Genomic DNA, 23481 nt, shown 5'->3' with positions numbered 1-23481 from the left:
AGCAAACTAGCAAGATTGTTTACTCTTACCTACTTTCAATGGGCAAATAACACTTATCCACAACTGAGTCGGTCTTACAGAGTTGGATGGAGCTCCACATAGATAAAACTTTGAAACTGCAGCCTTTTGAGACCTGTAGATACCCCATCTTGCAGTAGATGTAAGCACTACTTCAAATTTAAAAGTGTTTATTACTTATAGCATGGACCTTATGTGGAGCTCCCACGGCACGAGGTACTGCCAAGAGATGGAATACAAAACCTTAACAACTTAGTGCGTCTAAATGACCAGCACTCCAAAGATTTAACAGCAGCATAGAAAATGTAATCTATTGGTGCTCCCCTCTACAGAGAGCGTCAGGCAGGGGAATACCAACACCTGGAGTGAGCTGCCATGGAAAACAAAGGCAGTCTCTCTTGTTTCATGAGAAATGAGGTTCAGTTTAACTGTCCTGAAGAAGCTATGCCACCTGTGGGTCAGAAGGCAGGGAGTGATGTACACAGCCTGTAAGAGTTTTCTACAAACAAGGAAGGAGCTATGAAGAAATGTCAACCTACAAATGAAGTTGCTTCCAAGGTGGAAGAGAAGACCAGGAGCTGGGCACTGATTTGCAAGGACTGAGAGCCAGCAAAGGAAAAAAGCATGGAATGAAGATGTCGGGACATTCTGGACGAGTTCTGCAATTCAGCATAGGGAGGGGAAAGCCATCCTGTGTGCATCCAGACATAGAAAAGCACAAGAAGGAATGGGTAAGCTCAGTCTGGCACCTCCACTGCTCCATGTCATGGGTAACCCTGTGCTGAAAATGGTCTGTCCATCACCCCTGGCAGCAAAGCCTCCAAGGGCAGAGGGTTAAGTCTTCCAGACTCACCAGAGAGCAGCAGGGTAAAACCCAGGTTTCAGAGGTGCTTCTGGCAAAGAGTGAAAAATCAGAGCCTAGAGCTAGAAGACACTATGACTATGGCAAGTTCAACCTACAGGTCTGGGATAATCCCCAGTAAAGTCAACATAGATATCTGGCTGCAAAGGTGTCCCAACCTATTCAACTTAAGGTCTTGAGCTTTACAGATCTGAGGAATGAATATTTTTACCAACTGGAACAGTTAAAGTAAAAAAAAAAAAAATAATCTAATTCATAGGAATAAGAAATGTATTTACCTTTTTTTTTTCTTTTTACAACAATTCTATAAGAAAAAGGGGTATTCTAGTTGTGGTGATGGCTACAGTATTACACTTCAGAGTTTAAATGCAGTTTGAGGCACAAAGATGGGGGAGAGGGCAAAGGGGTAGTATTTATCTTTGTCCATTAAGTAAAGAAAGAAGGCATTCTGATATGGCATTCTTTAGTTTAGATCGAAGATGCTAGCTGGTTATGAAACCAGTATGTTTCACCCAGAATAACTCTGACTTTCAAACTGCTCTAAAGCAACCAGCCTAAAACACAACAAATCACAGTGGGAGCTGAGCTGGGATGCGGACAGACGCCTCTCTATAGCATCATGGAAACAGCTCTATCATATACAAATATATGCACACTATATACAAATCTGACCCCAACTTGAAACAGATTGATGCTAGCTTTGTCATTTGTATTACACAACCCATTCCAAAACCCAGAGGAGGAGGAGGGTTATTTATTTTCTAAGCTATAAACACTGCCGTTGAATCAATTTGCCCTTTAGATTAGAAGCTCGGATCACATTTGTATAAATATCCTGTTGCAAAGAGGAAGACTTTATTACCACTATAACTGGCAGCTAAAACCAACAAGTACCTTAACCCTTAAGGAATTGTGTTCAGTAGAACAGGAACATGGTCCCCAGGCAGTTGCTCTGCAGGGCACATTTATGTCCACACATGTCTCTTCATGTAGGAGGAATCTTCCTGACCATCATGTTCCCATATTTCATTCTGGGTGCAAACCAAACTGTTTAATAAACTGACCATTAACGTACCGTATCTTCCTTTGATCACTAACACAGGCCACTGTGTTTTTCATAGATCGGTTGTTTGGACAGTGTGGGAGTGTTTTGAGGTCTGCATTAGCAGGATATTTACACTTGAAAACATACTGATGATCCAAACCAAGGACTAACATCTTTGATCAACCATAAACTGCCTTCCCTAGTCCTGACCTGACACCTCTCTGGGTGAGGGCATGGACGTTTTGAGAAAGAAACTGTTTAAATAATGATCTGTTTTCAGGGAAAAACTCATTTCTTCCCTTCCTTTGTAAAGGTCTTGTTTACATGGCATTCCACTCCCAAGAGGTACCAGAAATCACAGATAGCTTTGCCGGTTCTTCCACAGAATCAGTCCTGCACTTTAGACTCAAGCCTAGGTGCCAGGTTTAGCTGTGTGTTGGTACCACACAAGGGAGGAGAGTTGAGGCTGTGTAGCTCCTGCCTGCTGAAATTAAATAGTCCATCAGATACAGCCAAGGTGGGACAAGCACCTGGAAGTTGACACCACTTGCCTTCCTAAACTGGTGCTTTGGCAAACGTCCCTGTTTTCTGCATATTGCAAAGGAGAAAAAAAAAATAAAAATAAAAAAGAAAGAAAGAAAAAGATCCCACCCTAGTGTTCAAACAGCCCAGCGTCTTAAAACTCTGGGGGGTCAGAAGCAACATCCGCCAGATGTATCGCCCATTCCCTCTCCCAGCACCAGCCCCCAGAGCCCACAGCCTGTTTCAAAACCCAGTCATCCTCCTCAAAGCAAACCAGATGTCACCTCAGCCCTGCCTGGTGAAGCCTCTTCTCCACACAATCCAAACTGCATGCCACTGATGGCTGGCCACAAGCTTGACCCATCCATCCTGAGGATTTCATTAATCTCCTCGCAGCATCCCACTGACAGCTCCAACAGTTTGTGTTATGACAAAATGTGGCCATTAACCACAGTTTAGTTAAAAAACAAAAGCTTCGTTTCTAGGCACTATTTTTCTTACCTTATGAAAGAGTGGAAGGAATGGGGAGATGAAAATATTACTGACACAAGTGAGTCAGTATTAAAAATGTTTTCCTATTTGAGAGAGAATGTACATAGACCACACTGTCCTCAATGTGAGTTTCACTGCCTGGAGCCCCCACAAGTATATTTTTCATATTTCTGATGGGACAAGGTCACATTTCTGCCCAGAGGTTTTATGCTATTTCAATCAGCATTGATCTCTGATCATTCATGCCCTCCTTCCATACATGTCTGCCTAGAAGACAGCCTCAAACAGGCCCATATAGTCCCTGATACTACCCTTATCTACAGTGGCAAAAATCAGTTTGATAATTCAGCAACTGGCAGAAATTTTAGCCTCAGGCTTGGTTCCATTTTTAGCAATCAGGGAGCAGCCAGCAATGCCTCACGAATCCGTGCAGCAGTGCACATCTGGGCTGGAGTCACAAGCTCATGCTGTTACTGTCCAAATGAGCTTTTTTTTCCCTTTGCTCAAGTAATACTGAATTAAGCCACTTCATTACACTTAATTGGAGCCAAGGGATATTTCCAGGCTCTGAGCTTTGGTGAAGATTTCTATTTACTGAAGATTTCTCTTATCTCCTGCCCTGCCAAACTTTCTTTGACAGAAGCAGGCAGGATCCTTTTTCTTTATTTTTGCCCCAGAGGTGCATGCTGCCTTTCCCTTGTAGACTCCTGATTTAAATCTATACATGCCAGCTGCCCTCTTAAGAATCATTTGTGCCCACAAGTATTTTAGGAGCTACCAATAAAATTGTCCCAGACAATTGTTAACCTCTTAAAAGCCAAGATTAACATGGTGCATTTGAACTTTCTCTGAAGAGTGCAAATGTTAACTGAACAGGCACCTTCTGCAGCCCTTAGAGATGAATTGTCCTTACCAGAAGGAATATTTGTCAGCACAAAAAGATGAAAAAAGGTGCGACATCAACTCCTGTCTCTCACCTGCTAGTTCACCAGCTAGACTTCAAGATCTGTACAGACTCCCCCTCATGCAATAAAATGTCATAAAATGACAGGAAAAATCAGGCTCTTATTCAAAACCATTAATCTAAAGGAAGTGTGACACAACTTTTTTTAGTAGTTCTTGTTTTTTTAAGTCAAAGGCAGCTGTTATTTTCTGGCTCGTAAGATATTTTCTAAAATTCAGTAGAAACCTTACAAATATCTAGCAAGTTCTTTCAAAACCCAGTGCTTTCTTTTCCTTATAATTTAACTTCCAGTGTTCTGAACTGGAAAAGAGAACATTGTACTTCAAATTAATCTGCTGAGACAAGAGGGGAGAAAAAAAACATTTTGGACTTTTTTTACCCCAGTAAAAGCAAGTAAGTGGATGGATGATCAAAAGCTATAACCTCTTAAATGATACAGTTTCTTCAGGCATACCAGAATAATCTGAGGCATTTTTCCCCTCCATGCAGAGATATTAACAAACAGCTAAATACAGCTTTTTAGTATTCGTTTTCAAGAATGTTTACAGGCCAAAGTACGCCCAGGTCACCAGTGAGAGTGAATGTTTGAACCTATGGCAGCTGTAGCTAATGGAGTCAGACCTCAACTGAATATGACATTGAATATGCAATACACATCTACTATCTTAACTCTTTTAACATCTGCATATTTTTAATATAAAGGGGACAATCAATAAATATATATGCACTTTTATATAGAGATATGTACATAAAATTCAAGCCTATCCATGTATTCATAGAGAAGTACGTTTTCAAATATGATTTCATATTTTACACATACATGAAAGAGTCCTTTTAGCTGAAAGGAAGAAAGAATGGAAAAGGGCATGTCCTTTCTACAGCTGCAAGAATCTGTGAGCCACATCTTGCCCACCTCTGTGAGGATGATGTGACAAGTCCCACAGACTCATATGAAGCACAAAATGCTTTAGCCAAACGTCTCCAGTAAAAACAAATAAATAAAGCAGGAAAAGAAACAAAAAGGGAGCCTTGAGGGACTGGATGAGTCAGAGGTTAGTAATGAACTACAGACACTCATCCCTGGGTCAGCGGTTCACGCCTAGCCCCTGTCAGTAGGGACAGGGAATTGCTGGCAGCCTGGGCCTGGAGGAAGCCGCGTTACGATTCCCAGTCCCAGCGGCAGGATCCCCTCAGCATGGCCGCCAGCAATGGCAGAAGGAACGCGGCAGAAGGGGACAGAAAGACACAAAATCCTAGCCAGCTCTTGAACAGAGACCACCCTGGTGGTCCCCACCCTGGTGCTGCTGTCTCTGCTCTGTCTGTAGGGAGGTCTCTAGCACCCAGGGATACCCAGGATACGCAGATGCCAAAGGACACATGTCACAGCTTCACAGTGCAATCCCATTCTGGCATGCTTCTGGTGTGGTGTGGGAAACAGATATAAAGTCCCAGCATCACTGTTGCACCCAGCCACCTTCAGAACAGAGCGTTTGTAAATTTGTTAGGAACAGGACCATAGGGGCCATATCCTGTACTTTATCCAGTACTTTATTCTCTTTCCCACATTGCCTTGCTTGCTCAGTTTACTCAGAAAAAATATTATATCCACATAAAATTTGACAGTTCTACTCTGTGCCCTTCTTTGGTGGTTGCCACAGAGCAGTATATCAGTTTCTTCCACAGACACTTGGCAGAGGTTTTCTTCCTGCTCCAGAGGTGGGATCTCTACTTGTGGAATCTGAAGCAGACCAACACTTGCCATTTTTCCTGCAACGTGGCTCTGAATGAACAATATATCTAACATCTACGGAATCTGCATGACTGTCTGGACTTTGTTTAGTTCTTCAAGTGGGCATTGATGTAACATCCTAACCAGCATGCACATCACTCCAGGAGGCACTCCAGCACTCCAGCAATCTTCAAGTTGAAGCACAAAGGGAACACTGATCTTCCAAAACCCACACTTTCTTCCCCATCACCTATTTACTGAAGTATTTCTCCCTTTTCCCCAGAGGCCACACTCCCCACAGAACAACCATGAGCTATTTGATGCTGCCCTAAGAACTGCCAATCATCAAAGGCCAATCCCTCCACATGGTACCAGTAGAAAGACTGGAGAAAGAAGGAGCAGAAAGGAAAACACACATGAAGCCTTTGCAGAGGAAAAAAATGGAGCTTTTTTTAAACACTGCTGGTTTTGATTTCTTTTTTTTTTTAATGCTTGCAGCAGAGGAACAGTTACAGTCCTGACAAGTTTTGGTAGAAGTAATGAAACACTTTTGTACCACAGCATTACTCTGGCATTTAATTGACCATGTATTTCCATCTTTTAGCCTTACATGATTCCTCCACCTGAGACATTACTCTTTTAAAATTAATCACTCCATTTACACTTGTTTGCATTTTTGTGTCAGAGTTTCTTCTCTGCCTCTCTCACTTTTCCTCCCTCATTGCCACTGAAAGAACAGAAATTATTTTGTACCTGTGTTCAGCATGATGAATTTTCTTCTGCTTTATTAACCTTAATTTAAGTCCAGCTGAGAGCAGATCAAGTCTTAACAAATTACCAGTATTTTTCAAACAAGCTGGTAGTATTAAGTTGAAAGGGGATACGTGAATTTCAGTACACAACCGCAATGCCAGCAGTGCTTTAAAACTCTACTGCTCCTCAGCAGATTCTTTCTGTATTTAAAGACAAAGCCTGCAGCTAAGGCACACCCTCATTCATACTTTACCATGCCCATTTCCCATAAGGAAAGGACCAAAATAACCTTGTCAACATGAACAAACCAGATATTTATTTTCAGTCCTATCAATATTAATGCACAAGCTCAGCCTTCTCCAGGAGAGCAGCTGGTGGCACAGAGCAAGCCCCCTCTTGCATACCTGTTCTGATGTTCCTGCAGCACCTGGTAGATGCTGATAAGGAAGGTTTGGTTTTTAAAGCTTCCCACAACGCAGTCCTTGTAGATCCGAAACTCAGCAGCTGTGACGGCCTCGCCCTCAGGAATCTGAGACAAATTAAACTTGAATTCCTTGTGGTGCCGCTGGTGAGGCATGAACTCCTTGTCATACTCAACTGCAGATGGGAAAAGGAAAGAAAAGGAAAAAAAAGGAACCATGACTAAAATTTAACAACAAAAGATTTCTACATGCTGCCACCTGTTCCTTCAAAAAAAGAAGTTTGGTTTTTTCTCCAAAGATAGCCCTGGCAAGTGCCAGGAAAACTTATACAATTAAAGCTTTTCAAATACACTATAAAGTGAAGATGAATGCTCCTCTTCTCTAGCCAATTCCTCTGGGATATCCTATTTTTTAAAGAAAAATAATCTTTGACTGGTGAAATATGAACATGCATTTTTCTCCTGTGTAAAACTTGGAAGCTTATGACTGCTTCCAGCATTTTCCACTTGTGACTCTCCATGTTCTTTACAGCGTTTCACTAAGTCTCACAGCCCTCTTCCAAGCCAGGAAACAAGTAGTTCCATTTTGCTTTAGCACACACAGCCACAGGCAGAACCAAGTGATAGCACCAGGTCAAGCAATTGCCTAAAAGTGCCCTAAAACATCCTGTTTTCTGGCTCCCAGGTTTGTCCACTATCCATTGGACCACCTTGCCCAATGTGATATACAATTAACATTCCATTTATTTTGAGGGTTAAAGTCAACCAGAGCTCCTCTTTCTTTGCAGAAGCTTATTTTAGAATGAGAGAGCTGAGGAGTGACCACTTCTGGTTTCTGGTCTTAGACCTCCTTGGGTACACTCTCAGGCACAGGGTTTAAGACAGACACGAAACAGAATTCCTCCTTCTTTAGGTCTCAGGATTTGTATTTTCTCTGTATGAGGCTCCTTTTTCAAACTCTGTCTCGAGTCCCACTCTTGCATTACTTGATTACACCTTGGTTTTGTCTGACTTTGATTAATTGCTTGTTATTTTTTTTTTCCAATTTTCTACTAGAAATTGCTTAAAACATTAACAAATTATATAAACATACAAAATTACATCTTTACAAGCCTGAGGGGACAAAAAGTAAAAACAAAAATTCATTCCCACCAGTGGAACTGAGGGAATATATGTCAGTGATGAATAAGTCACCATTACATTATCGTTAGGGACATGATTACGTTCAGAGGCAGCAAGGGAAGAACAGATCCCTTTTAATGTTTGTCTTTGTGGTCACTTTTTGTTGTCCCCCCTCCTGCTTCCTCCCCATTTAATACATCAGACTGCAAAGGCCTCCATGAGCCTACTCTCACAACATCCCCATGAGGTAAGCAGCAATGCCTGTTCTCCAGCTGGGATACTGAGTCACCGGGAGAGTGACTTGCCCAAGGACAGGCGGCGGAGGCTTGCGGCAGAGCCAGGAATGACAGCCAGCGTGCTTGAGGTTCGGCACTTTACCCACAGGTTACCTCCCTGAAACAGCCCATGGAGACTTTCCCCTCTACCTTGCCCAGCTGCCTGTTCCTCCTCACTCTCCAGTCACATTTTCAACCATCCCCTCCCTTTCTTTTGGCAGCCCTTCCATGTGAGCTGTCTCATCTGGCTGGATCCACATCCTGGCTCCCTGTGTCAGTTAGTCACATCCTTCTCTTTGAAGCTCACCTGGAGATTTTTCACCTCTGTATGACTGCTGCCAAGCATCCTGTGGGACACCACGCTGGAGGATGCTATGTTAAGGGCTACCACAAGGCAAACAGGCAAATTCTTAAACTGCTGTCAGACACCGCTGCCAATTTTGTTAGTCTTGCACTGCATCTGTCTGAGCAGCTCAGATGTCAAACAACAGGCAAATGAGGGTGATTGGGCTCTCTAGCTTCTAGAAATGAGGTTGTGACATCCAGCACTTTCATCAGAGATTGCACCAAGGCAAATGATGGTAGCACACTCAATTCCAATGCCACCAGGAATTACCTCTCTGGTTATTGGTTATGGGCGGTCTGGGCTTCCCTTTGCAGCACCCGCCCCTGTGTTTAGTGGGGATCGACTGCAGCAGTACCAGACTGGTTGGTGTCACACTTGCATGTACACCCTCTGAGACAGGACCTGAGCTGCCTGATCACTCCCCATCCTGAGGAGAGTCCCACAGGATGCACTTCCCAAAAGAGAGAAGCCACGTACTTGGAGTAACGTGTAAGCAGCCAACCAACGACAAACTGCGTTGGGCTGCTTGCAGCAGGACGTGGCCAGCTTGGCCCATTTAGTCACTGCTAAAAGATGAGAGGATGCAATTAACGGTGAGGGAATGTCTAAATCCACGGGTTTGGAGATACATACACATGAAGCAACAATTCTCAATTTAGATCTCACATCCTCGCTCGTGGGTGCAGTGACCAGCTGAAACCCACACCCCCTTCCGGGCTGTCACAGGGATGAGCTGACCTACAGGCGAGGTGCAGCGAGGCTTTTCCCCGGGCTCGTGGCTGAGGATGATAAAGAAGAAGCAGGAAGAGCAAGGGGAAGGACACAACCAGGATAAGCAACAGAACTCCATCAGGGTGCCAGAAAGCTAAAATTATGCCAGAGGCAGCAAAGGAGTTGTCGATGCTTCCTGCCAGCTCTTGCCCCACATCAAGATGTGATATGGTCTCTCAAAGTTCACAAGAGAGAACCTGGAGCTGTCCCACAGAGCACGAAGCTCAAAATGAGCCCAAACATCACTTTTTTTTCTTCCTTTCTGACTCAAGTCAGCTACAATGGCCTGACGTCCACTCATCACTACAAAATGTGCAGTTTAGAAGTGATATCACCAAACTCTAGTCCTTTAAATCAATATTTTCCCACACTCCTCTCCTAAAAACACAAGACACAAGAGAAAGAAAAGCCCACCAAAACATCTACCACAGAACATGACAAGTAGCAGCAGGTATGATGCTTGACTCCAATTACCCTTTCCCAGTTTATAACTTGCCTGATATATTCACAATAGTATTTTCCTGTTTTTTTAAAGCTTTCTTCCTTTATCCCTGTCCTTGCCCAAATACACCACACAATCATAGAAGCTGACTAAACTGATTACAAGGGAAACATTCAGACTGATTTCGTTATCAGGCTTGGCAGAATAAACAACCTGAAGCACACAAACAAGGAAATCTTTTTTTAATCTTTTAGATTAAGCAATTCATCTTATTCTGTCATAAGAAAGGCAGGTTTCTGTTATAAGAAAGAAATACTGCTAAACTGATGGTGTCCTCCTCCACTAGGATCAGTTCAGAAGCAGCCCAACAACATCACAGGATGGAAAAAAGCCTACATTAAGCTTGTATGAAGCAAGTATAAAAGTTTAATGAGTTGGAAAGTTTTTCTGGCTATGTATCTTCCCATGATACAATGGAGGGTGGATTTTTTTTTCTTTGTGGGAGTGGTGAGATATTTAAGTTCTATATACTCACTGTCACCCCATCAAGCTAATAATCAACTGTTTTCATTCAGCAAGACAGCTTAAAAATATAAAATGCCAACAGTCCTTCTCTGGGGGCTTTTTGCCCCCTGGAAACTCTTCATTTTTAACAAAGAAGTCAAGTTTTAGAACAGTAAAATTTGGAAAGGCAAGACTCAAGCTGTTGGTTCCCAGGACTACCCAGTCTGGACTGCTACCACATTATAATGCATCATATGAACTTGTATTCAAAATACAGACAGCATACACCAAAATGCAAGGCAACAGCAAAAAAGCAGAAATCATTTCTCAAGCTGCTTTCCCATTATTATTTTTTCCACATGAATACATTTGGGTCAGTCTGACCAGTGATGTGAAATCCAAAGCCAATTTCCATCTGAAGATGGACATCTGAAGATGGACATCTGAAGATGGACATAAGAATGTCCCAACTGTGCAAAGCTCTTGCAGGGAAAATCAGGCAGCTCACAGCTGGGGCAGGTTGGAAGGTAGAAGCCCTGAGTGACGTAGGGCTCCCATAACTTTTTCCCAGAGTGCTGGCTGGAATATTAGGACCAAGCCAGGCAGTGTTTGTAAGGTCATGGCATGAACTATAGCCTATAAAATTCATCTTCATGGTCAGACTGTGTTATCCCAAACATTACTATTCTTTTGCTGGAATAAATCCTTGGAGATTACAAATCCACGCCTGCACATATTGGGGCAAGTTGGGAAATGAGCTGTCAAACAGATTTTAGCCCATTATGAGCCAGAGCGACTGCTCACTCCACCATGCAGGTCTGCCCCCATCCTGGCTGATTGCTGCTCCTTTGCTTGCAATGCCAAGGAAGGTGTGAGCTCTGGACATTGGACTCAGCCTGGGGTTTTCACTAGAATCCATTTCTGACCAGACTGGCAGAGCATGCAGAAAGAGTTAACAGAGAAGTCTGCCAGTAGCTCTTTACATTCGACCTAGCAAATATTTTTAAATGCTATACAAACACAGCACTATTGTTGAGCAGTTAAAAAGGCAAGAATGGAAAAATTAGGGTTACTGTGGTTTTGAATTTTGTGTATTCTAATTCTAACCCAGTGTTGCAATGGCCAATTTCAGCACAAAATGTCCCTGGTTTAAAAATAGCATGCTGCTTACAATACTTGTTACTTTAAAAACACTGCACAGAAAAAAAAAAAATTAATTGAGAAATTAACACATCCATTTTGGTAACTATACCATCCTACTTCCATTTGACTGTGTAGCACACACTTTGGACCAAAGGAAACATAAGCCTAATGACAGTCAGGGAAATAAACTCTCCTTCTACATTGGAATTTTAAGCATTTCTTTTTGGATCTAAATTAAACCAGTATGCAGAAATAACAGGTCAAGAGCATTTCCTGAGGAAACACAATTTTCACTTAGAACAGCAGCACCAAGTATCATATCTGGTGATTTTCTCCAGTTCTCAGCTGCTGAGAAAACTGTTAGGTCAAGTGCTCAGGTGAAAATTAAAATACTGGCTTAAGAAAGTCTCTAATTCGAACTCTAGGTAATAAAGCCAAAAATACTAACCTAGAGTTCCAGAAGTAATTTTTTAAAAATAAATTTTCTATATAAATAATTATGATTTCCGTGGCAATGTGGTTCCTTGGAGGGCGCAGAGAAGGAGTGGTGTCGCAAATTACTGAGACAGAACTGTTTAGGACAGGCCATTCTGCATCTGCAAAGCTGAAACTACTGAAGAATGTTTTGCACATTGAAATCTTTAATGGTGACTTGGTTTTTCAGGGCCACAGCTACCATATACTCCAGGAAAAGCAGCCAGGATTCACAGCCTGCTTATGCAAAGTGAGTTTTGCATAAGTGTTCCTGAATTCAGTTTGAGAACAAATATAAGCCGTTCTTATTCATTTCTTCTCAGCCTTCACATGTGACCCACTCCCAAATGAAATGAGAAAACACCTGAAAACTGGAATTGCTAACAGGAGATTCACTACCCCATCTACATAACCAGCACAAAGGCAATTCCTCCACATTACATCACAAATTTATGCTCTAAATCAACAGCATTTATCACATCTGGAGCAATGAAGCAGTGGATTAGGCCTCAAATGCTTTAAGCATTACTAAAGCTCCAACAGTCCCCTCTAATAAATGGACCATGTACTGCTGTAAACTTACAGTGGCATCATAGAATTTCTTCAATACTGGCTGACAGTAGCTTGCACAGAACAAAATTTATGTAAGCTTAAATCCTCCCTCCTTGATCTGTGTCCACAGTTGCCAGTTGCTTCTTTTGAAGCAAAAGAGAGTAAGAAGGTTTGAACACCTAATCTGAGGGGTGTCCAGCTTCAGAGCAAGACTCGGTCTTCATTTGGGTCTTACAGTTTACATTCTGTTTCACAGTGGCTCTACATGGATGTGGTCTGCAGCACATTCTTTTTACTCTGAAGAGATGCCCACGATGTGCCTGAAGGCTTGTCTGTATTTTCCAAATCCATCAGGTCAATCTAAAAAAAGATACCACATCTCCTGAACAGTCCCACATCTCTGACAGATGATCACAACTGCAGAAGCACTGTTACTGTCAAAGCTGACATTTCTTCCTAAAATAAGCAGCATTTCCTAAACACTGCTTTAAAAACTGCAGAGTACAACCCAAGGAGCACAATGTACCAGTTTAATATCTTCAAATAGGAAGGAGAGAAGACTAAAAGGCTTTATAGGTACTTTCTGCTGTTTAACAAGGAAACAGAAGTTACATTGCTCTAGGTGGACCTGCAGGCTCAAGAGCAAGACAGCAGCAAAAACAGATGGCTACTGGAAGTAGTGAGGATGCATCAGAAAAGGATCACTGCTGCCTGTTTTTCACACTTACATATATGCTATGTGTGCCACTGTCACTTGGGCACCAACATAAAAAGATAAGTGCTCTGTCCCACTGCAGAAACATCCTAAATCCACTACTGCTTACAGACAGGACTGACTACTTTCTCTTTACTGTAAAGACCTGAAAGAAAGTAAAACTTTTCAAAACTATGATTTATTAACAAGCCATTTCACAGGTGGTGAGAAGGACAATTCTTTAAAAGAGAAGAAACTCTGATAAGATTAAAATACTTTATTAAAATAAGGTCTGAAAGCAAACCCTTCCCCGCCCAACATGCACAAGAGGTGGGGAGATAATTTCTTCCCACCTTGGTCTCAGCCCAGCCACTTAAACTACCTTCTGTGATCACAGCAACTCTACACAGCCTCCCAGAATCTCCCAAAAAAAGACTACTTCTTGCTATCACCCCAATTGTGATGAGGGATTACCACCTATATCAAGTCCACTGCCTACTGCTCCTGCTGCTGCTCTTCCACATGCCAGATCTTCCCAAATTCCACCCCCCTTCACCCATTTCTGAAAAACAGAATGAGCAAAAATAACTAATTTTTTTTAAAAAAATTAGATGTCTGCTTCTCGGACATCTCCCCTGGATTTTCAGTACAGTTTCCCAAACAAACTGAGCAAGGTTTGCTCTCTTAGATATGAACATGTAAAAGTTTGCCAGACCTCCCTGGTGAACTTCTGCCACATTCACAGGGGTAAAAGGCAGTTTTAAACATAAAAAAGAAGCCAAGATACCTACGGTTCAGCCTGGCATTGCACCATTTGCTGATCCCCCTGGGTCCGGCTGAGGTGGGTTAGACACAACAACCAGCTGTGCAACCATAAATCTAATGCAGTTTTAAGCTAATGCCTAGACACCTTTACAGTAATATGAAGATTCAAGGCCAACAAACTCCAAAGGGATGCTTTCTTCAAAACAGCTCTTATATCACATCTGGGCCGACACAATATAAAGTGGAATTATTCCACTGACTTTGGTGGAGCGATGCCAGTTTACAGCCGATGAAGGCCTGGCTTTATGCTCGATAGCTGTGTGTGCCAGCAAATAATGACTCAGAAAATAACCCATCATTAATCCAATCCCAACGTAATTATGGAGATTAAATTTAAACAATAGCAAATTGCTCTCTAAACATAACACTCTAGAGAAGAGCTTCAAAGGAGGAGGCGTTTTTACTTTTGGATGAAAAATGCAACTGAGCTCTTCTTTGTTTCTTTTTGCTGGGAATCAAGCTGGAATCGGCTTGTAAAATCAGATTAAAATAGTTTCACAACAGCTTCCTTTCAGGATTCTTGAACCAAAGGCAGTCTAAAAATCAAAATAATTCCCTAATCAAATACATAATACTCATGGGACACCAGAAAGTACTATAAAGGCATTTTCACAAAGATGCCTACAGTATGGCCAGTAAAGCTTTTCCGTTCTGCAATGGGAAGAGGCAGCAGTGGGGACCAGCCTTGCCCTAGCAAATGATGGGAAAAGTTAAAGCAAAACTGAGAAGGAGAACCCTTGGCAAAGTGCTCAGGGGCAGCCAAGCCAGGAGGCTGACTGCAGGCCACCAGCACCTCTGCCACCAACACTCACTTTTGGGCTTCCTGGGCTGCCCCCCTTGAAATAACAGAGATCATTTTGCAACTGCTTCCACAGCTGCCGCCTTCGTTCCTTCCCCATGCCTTCCCAACACAAATGTTAACAAAACTGGTATTTTCTTTCCATATGCTGGCACATACGGCAGGTCCCTGCACTGCAAACAGTGTTGTATCTTAGGAAAACAAAACATCTTTTTGCTTAAGAGATGCCAAATTGCTTTATCAAAGGCACTACTGTTTGCATTTTTGTGGCAATATTAATGCAGTTCCCACTGAGAAGCTGATAAAGACCCTGACTGCAAAAACACCCCTCTGGAAGAAGTGATCCAAAGCTATTTCTGTATTGCTTTTCCAAATAATTTATGATTAAAATAATATTATGCTTTCCAAAAAGCATTTCTATTTCACAGCCAGGCTTCATGCGTGCAGAGCCAGCTTGCAGGCAGGGAGAAGGCGATGCTGTCAGCCCATCGGCACAGAGGCACGATCAGAAGTGCTTTGCAGCTATGCACATGGTGGGAAGAGAATTCTCCTACTGCTTCTGCTTGCTTCCTTGGCTTAACATTGGTTCCTGTGTCCATCCTCACACAGTAACTGCCCGCGACACTCAGAGAAATCACCCTTAGAAATCTTCTCGCAGCGTTTCCCACCCTCCAGGTTCGCCACAGGTCACGCTGCATTTCCTGCTGGCATGGCCACTGGCACGCAGCTCCCTGGAAACACAGCTGCCCTGGGTGCACCGACTGGATCTGGAAATATTTTCAGAATTTTTTAAATGGTATAGTCATCTCACACCATCCCTCAAAATTATCTGTCCTTCTGCAGGAATTTAAGGCAGGACAAGCCAATTTGCTTTCAAGTTTATGCGAAATTTCAAAATGCAGGTTATGCAAAGTGGGGAAGTCTTTTTAAATTTATGGACATTACCCTGTCTGCTTTTCTTGCAGGTGAGGTTTTGTGCTTACTGGTATGACTATGAATCAAGTTGGAAAGCAGGCAACAGATGAATGTTTGCAATTTAAGTTGCATGCTTTCATTTTGTTGAGCACTCATCTCTTGGCATCACAGGCAGGTTGCAGCTTTTCATTAAATAGCCCAGCTGAGAAAGATATCTCCTGAGCACAATGCAACCAGTCCCCATAAAAACACTGTCCAGAGCGCTTAAGGTTTTATAAATTTTTGGAGAAGTTTAATCCAGCACTCAAGACTCAGATAAATGGAAGAATTCAGCTCTGCTCCAGAGGCTGTCAGGCTGTCCCGGAGACTACACCACTACTGTAAGGGCATTGCCATTGCTGACACAACTTGTGACTCCAGCTGAAATGCTGCTGCCTCACTTATTGTTCAGCATTTAGTATTTTACATTGGGCTCCACTTTCAAATGACTGAATTAAGCAGCATCCAGCCAAAAGACCACCGAAGAGCATGGGATTTGGGGAAGGGTCAGGGCACTCTTGTGAGAGAGCATGAAGGACATCAGACTTTGGCATGAGCCAAAGAACAGAAGATACAAGAAAGGAGGAAGCACTGCCCCTAAGAAGGGCAGAAAGTGGGCACAGGGATAAAAAGAGTAAAATCACTGTCTGGAGACCCCACAAGTTCCCAACCTTTAATATGACTACAAAGCAAACACTCTTTGTGACAGTCAAGACAAAAAGATGCTAGAGTTCTGAGGACTGAGGAGAGCAAATGCATGAAGCGCCTGAAGAAACAGTGAAGTGTTTTAAAGACTATTACTCCAGGCTATGTATATTTGTCCAAGGAACAGCACGGTTTGTAAGTGAAACTCACCCCCACTGCATCCATTCCCATATGTGCTGGCTTGGCACACTGATCCAGAGGAAGGGGTTCCAACATGTCACTGGGATGGGAGATTCTCAACCACTGGGGTTGAACACCACCACCGTGTTAGGACAACTCCTTGTGCCAACTGGAAAAGACAGTGCCTTGGAAGGCATTGATCTACACAGAAATACCAGAGCACCTTTGCTAAATCAAGAATTTCTCTTGCCACCCTTCTCATTTATCACTCCTTCCTCCCTGTCCTTCTGTCCTGGTCATCCTGACAGGTTCCCTGAAGGTTCAGGCAAGACTCTCTCATGCCCAGAAAGCTGGCAAAGAGAGAGAAGGATGGGCAAAGAGGAACAGAAGGCAAAGGAAAGTTTCACCTCTTCCACAACCTTCTCCAGCGAAGGCAGAAGGGCTGTGAAGCTGCTCACTGTGCAACCCTAACACGTCTGGGAAGTGCTCAACAGCACTGAAAACTGAAAAAAACCCCAGAAATCCCAGAATATTTTACAGCCCTTACACAGCAATGTGAGGTAAGTGTTCCTTTTTCTGAGGCAATAACATCTTGTAAAGCACTCTCCCCACACTAACCCTGTGTCATGATTTGCCCCCACCATGCACGCAGCCAGAGAGAACCAGAGGGAACACTTGGCATGCCTTGCTCATAAAATCTGAGTTCTCCTGCCCTACCATGCCACTGAACTCCCATTTTTTAATCTGTCTACTAGCCATGCCAGCAGGGTGCAATTTGGGAAGTGACTTTTTTACCTCTGAAACCTCATCCGCTGTCAACCAACATAATGATGCTGCGGAGAGCCAAGCAGCCGTCAGACATTTAAAAATTTGCAGCCGCTGTGGGCGGTTGGATCAGAGGTCAAAAAATGGTCATTAATAGTTTTACCTAACCTGCAGCTTTCAGCTGCTCAAAACACAGCTTTAAAAAGAAAAGAAAATGACATCACACAGCTTTAACAATCTGCTTAGGAGTAAAGAATTTCACTCTTTAAGAAAAAAAATTAAGAAAAAAAAAGAAAGCCTTGACAAAAACGCCTGGTTTGACTAACAGCTTTGGTCTAAGCCTTCTTTTTTCATTATTTTTTATATTCCCATATCCCACAGTGACCAGAAGCATACTTGGAATGTCTCTGTCCATCTGATAAAGCCATCAGTGGCGGCAGCACCGCGCCGGGCCTGCGGGAGACACAGCTCCTATTCCCGGCTGCAGAGCACGGTACCCAGCCCGGGTGAAAGCCAGGGAGATGCAATGCTTTGGGAATGATCAGAGACTCCCAGTCAGGGTAGGAAATCCTAGGGGAAAAAGTAAGACTTGAGGAAAAGCACCATTAAAAGAACTATTAAAAGAGGATTTGTGGAATAATCCTTAGTTCCACATAGTTGGCCTGACTTACATACAGTAGCGTAGCTGGGTAGTTCACCTGAAAAACATCCAGCAGGAAAAGGGACAGACTGCCAAGTACTACTTTTTTTTTTCTCTCCCCTTTCTCCCTACCCCCCTCACTTTCACCAAATATCCAAAGCAATCCTTGGGCTCTAGGCATTTAAAAATCAAAAGTTATCTACAAATGTTCTTAAATTAATAGCACATAAATTGACTCCAAAAGGTCTCAGGTTAACAAATAGGAAATTAATAAACTTCACTGGTTTAAAAACCAACCCTGTATGTTGGCATTTCTGGCTTTCAATTTATCTTGCCCTTTTTCTTATTATCAGATATTTTCTTATTATCAGCTATCAGGTTCCTGGAGACAGAATTTAAAAAGACAAAAAAAGAGAATGTGTTAAAATTTCCAGCAGAGTTGCTTGTCCACAAATTAATTTTTAGACATTTGGCTTCTATATCTTCACTTCTTGCAATCATGTCCTGGCTGTTTGGCTATCCCAGCATTTCTCTGCCCCACCCAATCCAGCCTTGTCATCACTGATTTTATTTTTCCACTCTTCTCTCTTAGTAATGCCCTCCTCTCTTGCCTTGACTGGTTGCATGCCATTCTAGGAGAAAAAACATCAAAACTCTTTCAAATTTGAGTATACATAAATATATAGAAAGAAATCAATTTAAATAAATACCTACAACAAATTTCTTCTTAAAATACATCATTTATCTTTTGTTGTGCCTGAAGTGTTTTTAATGTTGTCAACAACTAAATTACCCAGACACAGATTTTAGTTTATGACTCAGTTTATAATTTACTTTGTGACTATTTATTTTAGTTTATGACTTTAGGCACATTGGTTAAAAAATAGCTTTTTTTTCCTTAAGTCCTTTAAAATATTTTTTTTTTAAGTTACAGCAGGAGGGTAATGCTATGTATCTGACTGTATTAGCAAGACTCCATGGAGACAGCTGCCATACCTACTCGGTTTTTATTTGTGTTTGAATAAGAAAACCATCAACCATAAGAAAGTTTGGATCAGGTTAGCACATCAAAGCACTCTTCTTACAAACATATAGACAGTGAGGAGAGATGAAAAGCAACAGACCTTTTTAATGCAAATTTACTAAATCTTTTTCACCCCTGCACACTAACCCTAAAAAGTGGGGCTGTGGCTTCAGCAAGTGAATCTTCTTATGACTATTCTTTCATAGACACAGCAAGACTAAAGCTTCTATAATGCTTGCATGCATAGAAAAAGGCACTTAATTATATGGCATGTCCTAGTGAAGAACATCCTCCAGTCAAAAGAGGAGAACAGGAACCTCAGTGTTGTATAACTGATGTTATTAGCTGCAGCTTCTATCATACTTGGAGAAATCTCCAACTCAGAAACAGCACTGATGAAGTGCTCCAAGATGAGTAATAATATGCTTGATATTAAGGGAGGGGGATAAAAAGGATTCTTAAAAAATATGTTCTCTGGTAAATAACAGTCTCAGATAATTGCCAGGCAGAAAACACTGAGGGACACCAAAAGAAAAATGTACCACATTTAAAGTGTTGTCTCCATGAAACTGAAATTGAGGAGGGGAGAAGTGGGTAGAGAGGAAACCCTTTTTATTTACCTAACCTATATGAATGCTAATGATCACATGTGTGTTGTGACAAGATGGGGCACTTTGAAAGCTCTAATCTGTAGGTCCATGAGCAAATATTTATTCTGATCCATTCCAATTCTCTGTGGTTTGTAAATCCCTAAGTAAAAAAAAAAAAAAAAATTGCAGAACAGATCAGTCTAGACCACAGAATTTGGCTACTTTATGCTAGTACAAAAATTACAGGAAATAGACCAACTCAAGAAGGGATTATTTGGTGGACTTTTATGTTTGTTTTCTGAAGACCTGTGACTACCTAATATACGTGCACTTGTTTGGGTAGCCAAGGAGAATTCTTTCAAGCATTCCTTCAAGCATAATCACTGCAATATTGAATTCCACATGCTTGATGTCTCAGTGAGGTGTTGATGTATATAACCTTCCAGATTCTTTCTGACCTACACTTTTCATCTGAATACATTACAAAAAAAAACAACCGTAACCTGAATAATATCACCTTTGTATTTCGAGATCCTGAAGAGCTGGTAGCAACATTATTTCTTGCCCTGGTATTCAAATGCATGGAAAGAATCCCTCAATATCTTTCTATCAGAGGAAAATCTGAGATGGAAAATATTTTAGAAGGTTTATCTTACTGGGGATAGCACCCATTCAAAGTGTTAGAAGGTCCTTCCATCCATTATTAGAAAATCTTTTCTATGGGATGAAAAGTTTCTGCCTTTACCATGTGAAAAATATCAATAGCTTGAACAGCTTTGCTTTAGGCTGAGCCAGAAAGAGTCTGGGTGAAACAGAGCTCTCAGCTTCTACTTTAGGTACTGAGATAAGGCTGGGGACCTAAATAAATCCTGGCAAAGACAAAATATTTTCTAATAAGTATTTCCATAAGAAATGCTTTTCTCATAACTATGCTCTTAATATTTTGGAATCTGAAATGTATACTTTTTTCTACTAGGAGAAACAAAAAAAAAGCACAATCAGTTTTTCTTAGGGGGAAGAAATATGTTTCAAAGACAAGACATTATTCTATGTACAAAAAACAAAGTTGATAACAACAGCAAAAACTATACAAACCTTTTTCAGTATCTATTTTAGCCTCATACGTCTAGCTCAATTTTATGAAAAGTTTCTTTCCTCTGCTACTGCCTTTCTGCTGTTTTTACAGCAACTGGGATAGCTGCCTGCATCCAGTGCATTGTTTGTCGTAGGACCTACCCAAGTTGCACCTCACCAAAACGGCTCTGGGCGTGGCAGTGGTCTGATAATACACAGCCTGAGTGACCTGAGAGAAGGTTATTATCCCCTGTGATTTGCCACACTCAGATGTTTGATTTGGCTCAGTGCTCACAGACCAGTCCTGTTTGGGTACCGTGGGATTACGAAGTGCAAACATCGAGGTCTTTAGTCAGGTCTCTGAAGCAGTAGGATTATTTAGGTTTTTAAAAAGGAGTCAACTGTACTCTGCACACAGAAGAAAGTGTGATTGAAAGGCTTTGAAGAGACAGTCAAATGTGATTTCTGCTTTCAGAATGGATGGAAGGGAGAAATATGTTCTAATCTACCCATAAATAAATGCAAGTTTAGCTGGATTTGCTAAAGTTTTTAGTTTTGGTTTCATTGCTAACAGCACTGATAAACTTCCCCAACTACAACATATACAAGTGTGGAATCAAGTACATGCTGATTCATTTTGAGTACAAAAAAAAAAAAAAAAAGTTTTGCTGTTTTTAAATAAAGAGAAACATGAGTGCAGTAGTTCACCTTAACACTTACTGTTAGATACAAATAGCCAGTGCTCAAGTTAACATTTTGTGCTCCATGTTCATGATGTCCTGCCTGCAAAACAACAAAAGCTGCTTTTCTGTATGGCTCAGGCGAAGCTGTAGGATGTATTTTCGCTATATTCTTCTTTAAAGGCTTGCATTTCTTCTATACACAGTTTTAATGTTTTATTTTCTGACATGGAATAGCTTTCTTCCTAAAACCAGAAGATTTTGAAAGGCACACTCTTAAACAGCCAGCACGGGCCGAATCAAGTCTTTTGGACTAATATGCTATATTCAAAATACAACAAATATTCCCTCTATCCCTACCTTTCATTCCTTGTCCAAGGAGATACAGCTTGCGAGTTCAAATATTACAAGTTTGTGCATTAAGCAACATCAAGAAACTGCCAAACAGAACAGTTTTGAATGCAGCCACTTTTGCTAGGAAGGTTATAGTCTTGCTTGAATTCCACCTAACTGGAAAACAGAGCTTCAGTAGGGAATGTTAGTGAATGAGGAGTAAGTATTTCTTATTTATAGTTGAATTTAAAATACTTTACAAACTTTATGGGTACCATCACAGCTCAGATGCCTTACAGGGAAGCATTGAAAGATGAATGTCACAGGAACACACCCAGAGATCTTGGGATCTTGGAGTTACACATGATAGGGCTAGAAATGGGGCTTCCATTTCCAAAACCTCAACACTTCCAAATGGATGCTTTTTAATGTCATACTGGAACCAAAACATCCCAGAATGAACCAAAACCACTGAAATAATATTTTGTTGAAGCCAAAGGTTTTATGCTAACATAAAAACTCTAGCTTGTAAAAAAACAGAAATCACTAGATGAAAATCTACAAATGGCCTAATTTCACCTCAATAGAGGGCAGAGCAAGCTAAGAGAAAGAGGTCAGGGAAACCTGACCCGGTTTCATCAAAAGTTGCTGCTTTATCAGGTGGAATCCAAAAGCATTCTTAAGCCATTCCTGGTAATTCACAAAGAACTCAGCTGAGCTGAAACAACTGTCAGAAACACAGGTCTTGGCCCTTCTGGTTTGAGCAAGAAGGTGCAACCAAAACCATGCCTGATACCCCTGAGTTATTTGAAGCACTGCAATCAAAATGGTGCACCAATTAAAACTTCTTTAGGAAAGGTTATTTAAGTGATGGGACAGCCTCACTTTTCACAAAACTGCAATGGGTAGGTAATGACTCTCATGAAAACCCTTTTCCATTCTTAAGCTGTTGTTAAGGGTCTTGTGAAAACGTCTTCCCACAAAAACACCATTCTCCAAGTTATTTTACCAACTGCACTTTGCTTTTTTTGCTCTTTTTTCCCCCCAATAAAGACCTTGGAAAACCAGAATGTAAATTATTTTGCAGCTTCCCTCACAATGCTCTTCTTTCTACAAGATGAAATATTTTGCTGGCACCCATAGCAAATATATATTTTTAATACCAGTAGCATGATGGAGAAGCAAGGCAATTTAATGGTGGAAAATATTCTACTTGATTTTCCTCATTTCCCAATAAAATTGGCTGAACTTTATTTGGCTGTTCACCTCCACCAACTCAAGACTAACATCTGCTTTTTGGTCTATGTAGGTAATAGAAAGTTTCCATATATTTAGAGCTCATTTTGCATTCCTATAGATAGCAGTAAACTGTAACAAAAGTTTGCATTTACAGAAAATACCATCCACATCACAAGGTACAGGAGCAGACATTCAGAAAGACTAGAAAATACATGATCAAATACTGAATAATCTACTTTGCTCAATAGCTATTTTAACTCATAAAAATCTACGCTCCGCTGCTCATTTAGTATACATGCAGGCACTTGATAAACTTTTATCCAGGTTACAAATGCTATAGTATAAAAAATGTGTTTTCAGGCCATTTCCTAATTTTTCCTGTCGATGTAACTGTGTTTTATATCTGGGAAAGAGCTCTGAGACAGATGGTATTGCCAATTACCTGTGTAGGTGCATTAATAAAGGAATGACACTCTCCCTCTCGTTTGATCAGCATATGCCATAGCATAATCACAGATGAGCTGCAGCTCTCCTGTTTCTTTCTCCTGCCCACTGGCTGCACCTTTGCCATGACTCACAAAACATTGTGGTCATGTGGATTTTC

The 23481-nt window shown here is 41.4% G+C and overlaps 1 protein-coding gene across 1 annotated transcript in view; it reads right to left on the bottom strand.

The window, feature by feature from the left end:
- Window positions 1–23481, bottom strand: part of BMP6 (bone morphogenetic protein 6) — an 89184-nt gene that overhangs the window by 19741 nt on the left and 45962 nt on the right. The window contains exon 2 of the mRNA XM_014254494.2: window positions 6790–6982. Within this exon, the coding sequence (XP_014109969.2) occupies window positions 6790–6982 (193 nt within the window). The remainder of the gene's footprint in view (window positions 1–6789; window positions 6983–23481) is intronic.

The sequence above is a fragment of the Pseudopodoces humilis genome, chromosome 1 (genome assembly GCF_049639895.1).
Source record: "Pseudopodoces humilis isolate 2021_Gansu_Grassland_sample_001 chromosome 1, ASM4963989v1, whole genome shotgun sequence".
Classification (NCBI taxonomy): Eukaryota; Metazoa; Chordata; class Aves; order Passeriformes; family Paridae; genus Pseudopodoces; species Pseudopodoces humilis.
The sequence above is the reverse complement of the archived record's forward strand: the minus strand, read 5'-3'. Positions and strand labels throughout refer to the sequence as shown.